Consider the following 7,825-nt stretch of genomic DNA (forward strand, 5'->3'; position numbering starts at 1 on the left):
GCTCCCCCAGTAATTCCCAGCGGAGTGCTACCTAAATCTCATTGGCCAGAACTGGGCCACACGACCACCCCTAACAACAAGGGAGAGGTGGTAGGAGGTAGTATAGGAGAAATGGTTTCTGGATGGTCAACGACAGGGTGTGCTGCATGCGTATAAAACACTTGGGTGCCTGGGTGGCTTAGTCAAACTTCTGCCTTCCACTCTGGTCATGATCCTGGAGTCCTGGGATCTAACTCCGCCATCAGGCTTCCTGCTCAGTGGGGAGTCCATTTCACCCTCCTTCTGCCCCTCCCCCTGCTCCTTCTCTCTCTCTCTCAAATAAATAAAATAAAATCTTTTAAAAATAAAACACGGTACTTGGCAGGACTTGGCAGAGGAGACGTGCTCAATACATGTTTTACACGCCTCTGTGGGTGTGTGTATGTCTGTCTGTCCATCTGTCTGTGTCTGTGTCTGTGTGTGGTTGTATGTGTTCTCCATTTCTCCTAACAATCCTGTGAAGTAAGCTCTTTTACAAATGAGACCTAACACGGCCAGTAATAGGCAGAGCCAGGCCTCAGACCCAGTTCTTTCTGACCGCATTCTGAGGGCTCAGACCATTGCCACGCCCTGCGCTCCCTCTCCACTAACCTGGCCCTGAAGCTCTTGGTCTTGGAGACATATCAGGCCCAAGTGGGCCTGACGAAGAGAGAAGGTGGAAAGGGATCAGCTCTAAAATGAGTTGGCGCCTAACTCTCAGGCTGCACACGGAGTAACCATGAAGTCACAAGAAGAGGTTCCCTAAGTCTACGTGCTAGCCCCAAGCCTCCGCCCAAGTGCAGCCACTTTGGAACAGTCACACTGGGAGGCTCAGCACTGTGCCGATGATGCCCAGTGCTCCAGTGGGACGCCCCTTTGCAAGTCATGACAAGCCCTCAATCGTTACTGGCCAATTATACCTCATTTCCGACCGTGACTCCAGCTGCAGCTCCTCGTCTCATTTACCAGGAGTTCCAAATGACTTATGACCATTGCCAAAAAGGAAATCATTCTCCAAAGACAGCATTGTACAATTTAGATACAAAAGCCCAGGTTGTCTGCTTCCCAGGCAATTTTCAAATCGAATTACAGAAATGTTTAAAGTAGCTGAAGCACTGTTGCAATAAATATACCCTCCCAGGTTGATATCTTGGAAGAAGACAACTCTGAGTTTCGCTGTATAATTTCTGCTGTGTTTAAGAAAAAGTACTCACTTTGAAAGGCATTGTGAGAAGACCACTGGACTTTGTAAAGATACCAGTGGGATAATACTTAATGTAGGTCGGGGCACTGGGACGTGGGCCCACTCATGTATTGGTGAGACTGTAAATGGCATCACTTTCTCAGAGCAATTTGGCATGAAGCATTGAGAACCTTTAAAGAGTTGAAACCAGCTGACCTAGAAATTCCCTTTCTAGGAATCTTTCTTAGGGAAATAAGTCAAAGATGCAGACAAAGGTTTATGTATATAGCTATTCATTTTATTTGCAAAATAGTAAAAAGAAACAACTAACCCAAATGTCCCACAACAGGGAAATTGTCAGGTAAATTGTGGTATATTCATTAAATGAAATAATGCAGTCATTTATTTATTTATTTTTTAAGATTTTATTTATTTGACACAGAGAGAGCATGCACAAGCAGGCAGAGCAGCAGGCAGAAGGAGAAGCAGGCTCCCGGCCGAGCAGGGAGCCCAAGGCGGGGCTCGATCCCAGGACTCTGGGATCATGACCTGAGCCGAAGGCAGACGCCCAACGACTGAGCCACTCAGGCGCCCCTAATGCAGTCATTTAAAATGATGATTTTGAAGAATCATCAATGATGTTTAAAGATGTTCACAATAGAATAGATGATAAGACTAAAACTACATGCATTATATAGACCCATTTTTACTTTCTATATGCTAAAAAAGGGCTCAAGATAGACTCAAGTTATACTCAAAATGTTATCAGGGCTGGAGCACCTGTGTGGCTCAGTCTGTTGGGTGTCCCGACTCTTAATCTCGGCTCAGGTCTTGATCTCAGGATTGTGAGCTCAAGCCCCACATTGGGGTCCACTCTGGGTGTGGAGCCTCCTTTAAAAAAAAAAAAGAGGGGTGCCTGGGTGGCTCAGTTGTTAAGCATCTGCCTTCAGCTCAGGTCATGAGCCCAGGACCCTGGGATCAAGCCCCGCATCAGGCTCCCTGCTCAGCGGGAAGCCTGCTTCTCCCTCTCCCACACCCCCTTCTTGTGTTCCCTTTCTCACTGTGTCTCTCTCTGTCAAATAAATAAATAAAAATCTTAAAAAAAAAAATTTAAAGTCACCTATAGTTTCATCACCCAGCTAAAAGCACTGATAACATTTTTTTTTTAAGATTATTTATTTATTTATTTATTTGCGAGAAAGAGAATGAGAGAGAGAGCATGAGAGGGAGAAGCAGACTCCCCGCCGAGCAGGGAGCCCTGATGCAGGGCTCGATCCCAAGACTCCAGGATCATGACCTGAGCCAAAGGCAGACGCCCAATGGGCTGAACCACCCAGGTGCCCCGATAACATTTTTTTTAAAGTAGGTTCCACACCCAGTGTGGAGCCCAGCATGGGGCTTGAACTCATGACCCAAGATCAGGTTCGGACACCCAACCAACTGGGCCACCCAGGTGCCCTTAAATTTTCTTCATTATACTTTTATATATACTATTTTTGATCATTGTAACTCTAAGTATTAGTTTTATAATCAGAAAAATATGTATAATGAAAATTCCTTTTTAGGAAGAAAGAAATGGGTTTTACTAGGAGAGATCTGCCCCTGAGGAGCTGATGGTTTAATGGAGGAAATGAGACATGTACACAAATAAACTTATTACAAGGTAGTTAGGGATGTAATGGAGGTTTTACAAAGTGTGGAGGGAAGGATTAGCTCTGCCTGGGAAAGTTGAAGGTTGGTGAAAAGAGGTAACATTTGTACAGGGTCTTGAAGGATGAATAGGAGTTCTCTAGGGCTTTGTAAATTGTTAAGCACTGTGTAAGTTAGTTTTTAGCCGTTATTAGTACTGTCAAAGCTTACCTCATATAAAGCTCTCTTTCTTGTCTCTTTGCCATGCTCCCTGAAGCCCAGGATCCCTGGGACAGGAAGCAGCAGCAGTTAAACAGTCACACATCCGTGCTCCAGCAAGTGAACTGAGGTGCATCCAACTAAGGAGCAGATCCAGGACCAGAGGACATAAAATTATCCGGGAGCAGGGCCAGGAAGGTGCTGGTGGGTAAACAGTTCCCCCTTATTTGCCACCCTGTGGAAAGGCTGGCTTTGCCTGGGGCCTCAACCCTGAGTTATGGGACCATCTCCACCTGGGGCATGGTAAAAACCAAGAATGAGCATCACACAGCAGCCCGTGACTTACATGGGCGGGAAATGGTGTGTCAGATGCCCTTTACAGCCTCCAGACAGGGCGGAGTGGAAAGGAGGGATGTGGGTGAGGGGACCAGGAAAGGTGGCAAGAGATGATTTGTTTGTGAGAAATCCTTAGAAGCTCAAGGTTGGAAAGGATTTGTAAATTATCTCATTTAATCTTGCCGATCCCTTTCCCGACATTCCCATCCCATTGTCATCCTTATCTGGCTTCAGGGCACAGCTCAGAGGCCACCTCTTCCACTGAGGACCTCCCACCTCAGTTCCTCTGGGCTATGCTTCAGGCGTAACTCATTGTTCAACTTTAGGAGAGAGAAAGTCCGCGCCCGCTGTGCACCACACACTGAGCTTATAGTTCCTTGATTGCAGTATTCCCTCCTGTGTTTCCTTTTGTTTGTTTATTCATGCAACTAACATATATTCAACACCTACACTGTGCCAGGCAATGTTCTAGATGTTGTAACAGAGTGGAGAAAAAGATAGCCAAGATCTCATGTTCTCATGGGCCTGTCATTCTAGTGGGGGACACATACAATAAACAAAGGAACAAATAAGAAAATATCAGGTCAACAAGGAGGCAGCTTTGGGAATATCTAAGGGAAGAACTTTCCGTACAAAGAAAGCAGCTGATTCCAAGATCCAAGGGGAAAACCTTTGCTTGCTCTAGGAACAAAAAGAGAGAAACTGGCATTGTGTATAAAATGCTTTCTCTTGCTTTATCTGCAAATGAAAATCTTTTTTCTTTTAGGACTTGGCTCAAGCATCACCTGTTTAGGCAAATGTATCCTGACTTCCCCAGGTTGAAGTGACTATCTCCTTTCCTCTCCATTGTCACTGAGTACACTTCTGTCAGCATACCCGTAACAATTTGCCATTCCTTCCATACTGTAGCGTTGCTACTCCCCCGTGGACCCCAGTCTCATCAAGGGCAGAGCTTCCTATCTAAACTCCTAAACTCCTAATGCCCGGCACGGAGCCTGGCACAGACTCTGTGCTCAGGAAACATTTATTTGTTCCTTGAATAAATGAGCTCTCACACAGTCCTCTATCAGAACCTCTCTGGTAACAATCAGAATTAGCAACCACTTATTGATCAGTGCCAGGCCCTGTGCTGGGGACTTTCAATTCTGCTCTTACAAGCCTCATGACTGCCATGTGTAGTAAGTGGTAATTATCCTATTTTGTAGTTAAAACTCAGAGTATCAAAGTGACTCTTTTTTTTTTTTTTTTAAGATTTTATTTGTTTATTTGAGAGAGAGAGCGAGCATAAGCAGGGGGAACTGCAGGCAGAGGGAGAGGGAGAAGCAGGCTCCCTGCAAAGCAGGGAGTCGGCGTAGGGCTCGATCCCAGGACCCCAAGATCACGACCTGAGTCAAAGGCAGACGCTTAACCGACGGAGCCACCCAGCCGACCCCCAAAGTGACTTCTGAGGTGGCTCAGTAATAAGAATCAGAGCTAGGAGTTAAACCCAAGTCCTCTTGGTGCCAGATCCCAAAGCTTCACCTTCTATGTGATGCGCTCACCATGTGTTAGTTCATCTGTGGACCTGGCCTCTCTTTTCTTCTAGATAACCATCTCCTTGACAGAAGGGTCTATACTTCACTTCCTTCTATATTCCTCCTGACACCAGAACAGTGTTTTGTATTTAGTACCTACTCAGTCCATGGGTCTTAAATCTCAAAGAGGTAGAAAAGAAAGTATGAATGAAGGTTTTACCCAAAGTGAATCAGCCTCTAATATCAATTCATAGGACGGTGCTGGGCTGGAGGGAGAGACATTTCTGAGGGGAGGGCCCTTCCCAGATACCTCTGCGCCCATCTGGGAAAGCCGAGTATGCTGTCTCTGTACTCAAGCCCTCATTTCTTAGAAATCACACCTTTTGCACAGTTATACATCTCAGCAGGCAGGCCAGGGTGCAGAGAGGAACAGGCCTGGCTTCCAGTGAGTTGGGAAAATGAGGTTAGGTTTCAATTCAGATAGTTATTTGTGTTTTCTGGGTCTGCACGGTCAATAAATTTTCAACGAGCAGTGATTCTGTTCCTCATCTTTCACTGCTTTATGGGACTTCAGGGAATGAAAGCATAACATCCTGCTTTCCCATAAGTTCTCTGGCTGCTACCCTGGCACCAATTAAAGACATGTCTATGCAATTAATCAAAACCAATTTGGAGGCCCTCTGGCGCTGCCCCTCTGATGTGCTGCCTGCCCCACATACAGTAGTTCCTCAGCTGCAGTGACGGAGCCAGGCACATAGGAGCTTTTGATGAACTGGCTGTGCCGGCCCCAAGTGTTAACTGTGTCATCTGACATGACTAATGAGGCTCCCAACTTGGTCCGTGTGAGTGGAGCGGCCCAGCTGTCTGGAGGAGGCAGGGTTTCTGCAGCCAGCCTGGGAAGAGGCTGCAACGTGCAGGGTATACACTCCATCATGTCAGCTGGAGTCCAGGAGGCCTCTAGCGTTGGAGCTGGGGAGTCGTCCAGGGGGAAGGCGGTGGGCGCTGCGGGGCGAGGCTCTGCGCTGGGCACTGGTGGGAATGTGACCCAATTTAAACTTCTAGCTCAGCCCCCTCATTTTACAGACAGGGAAACCAAGACCCAGCAGAAGTGTGGGGTTTGCCAAAGGCCTGAGGCTTTGGGGGAAAAGAAATAAAGGAATAGGTGTGGTCCTTACCCTTGAGGAGCTAAACCCCTAGATCAGCAGATAAACATGCACGAGGGGGACCTGATGCCGATGCACCTTACCAAGGCTTAAGCTATAGGTTTCCTTCTGCAAATGTTTATCAGGAGGAGGAGAGCCTTCGTCCTTGTCACCTCTACAATATCAAGAGCATGGGATTTAGAGTCAACAGATCTGGGTTTGAGTCCCAGCTCAGTACTTTGAGTTGATGGATTCGTGAGCAAATTACTTCGTTTTTCTGAGCCTTGGTTTTCTTGACCGTTAACATTAGGACAAGCCAAATGCTGCCACTCAGCCTATTTCCTAGAGTCCTGGTGAGACCCAGCAGAGTTAATGGGTGTGAAAGTATAAATAAGAGTCTCTGCACATGTTAGCTATTATATATATTATTACCCCCTCTCAGGATCCCTGGCTGAAATCTCTGGAATATGGATCCACAGATAGCTTTAACTCTCTTCCTCTTCCTGCCTCTTTCAAAATGCACAGGAAAGAAATAGGTATAAAACCAACTGGTCATCTGTCTACCATCTCAACAGCTTTCCCAGAGAGTCTATGACACAGAAAGTAGAAGAACTCACCCATTGTAATTTAATGTCATTCCGCACATTGACTGAGCACCTACCATATGCCAGAGATTGGCCACGCTCTGTGAGGAGTCAGAGTTGGATAAGACAGGTTCCTTGGCCACCTTGAGAGGCTCCCCATTTAGTGGGAGAAACAGACGTGGACATGATTAACTATAACACGCTACAGAAAAATACAATTGCCACGGGAAAGATACAAATCAAGTGTTGTGGGAGCCAGAGGAGGGAATGATTCATTCCCCAAAAGGAAATTGGGGAGTTTCATCAAGGAAGTGGTATGAAAGGATGGGCAGGGTTTAGCTCTGTCAGGAAGCATAAGCAAGGGCACTCCAGGTTGAGAGAACAGCACAAGCAAATGCATGAAATTGTCAAAGGATTGGTGGTCTAGAGGTCAAGTGAGGTAGGGGGTGTTGAGCATGAACAAAAGAAAAATCACTGGGCCTCAGCTCTGACACCCAGTCATGGATGTTGCTATCTCCACTGCTCTTTTTGCTGGCTAGGGTCACTTTGGCCTGTGTCCCTGAATCAGAGAGAATCTCATGCTAGCCCTTCCCCCAGCAAGGCGGAACCTAACCCCCAGCCAGGAGAGCCCACTGCGAAGGAACGGGGAACCGCAACAACCATCAGAGGCAAAGAGGCTGGGGCTGGAGAGCACTGGTCACAGCCACCCTTCCCAGCTAAGGGGAAAGCTCCCCCTGGGATGTAGCAGTGACTCCAACATCTAGAGCGCGACGGCAAAGACTCGAAGCCCCTTGGCGTGGGTCACACACGAAGTTGCTCTCCTTCCCTCCTTTGTCCAGAAGAAGCCAGCTCCTTTTAGGAGTGCTGCCGGCAGAATGGCTTGGAAGGCTTGGAGCTGCAGCTGGACTTGAAGGCATGGCCGTGGGCCTACCCCAGGGGCTCATATTTCCTCAGTCTCTCCTTCTTTCATTGTAAATTGGGTTTTATTGTGCAAATAATACAATGATAACAACAGAAAATTAAGAGAAAGAGGAAAGAGCACCCACTCACACGTTACCTGTTTCCATTTCTCCTTGCCCTTTCCTGCCATTGTCGGTAGTGTAATTTTTTTTTTTTTGGCTGCTTTCATCACTGATACAATTACATATTTTATTTTTATTGCTCAGCATTATATCATACAGCTTTTTCCATTTTGCTACT

General features: G+C 46.7%; 1 protein-coding gene across 1 annotated transcript in view; it reads left to right on the forward strand.

Annotated features, from left to right (window-relative positions):
- Positions 1–5,640, forward strand: part of GVQW3 (GVQW motif containing 3) — a 28,773-nt gene extending 23,133 nt beyond the window's left edge. The window contains exon 2 of the mRNA XM_021704671.1: positions 5,384–5,640. Within this exon, the coding sequence (XP_021560346.1) occupies positions 5,384–5,640 (257 nt within the window). The remainder of the gene's footprint in view (positions 1–5,383) is intronic.
- The last annotated feature ends 2,185 nt before the right edge of the window (positions 5,641–7,825 follow it).

The sequence above is a fragment of the Neomonachus schauinslandi genome, chromosome 11 (genome assembly GCF_002201575.2).
Source record: "Neomonachus schauinslandi chromosome 11, ASM220157v2, whole genome shotgun sequence".
NCBI classification, from domain to species: domain Eukaryota; kingdom Metazoa; phylum Chordata; class Mammalia; order Carnivora; family Phocidae; genus Neomonachus; species Neomonachus schauinslandi.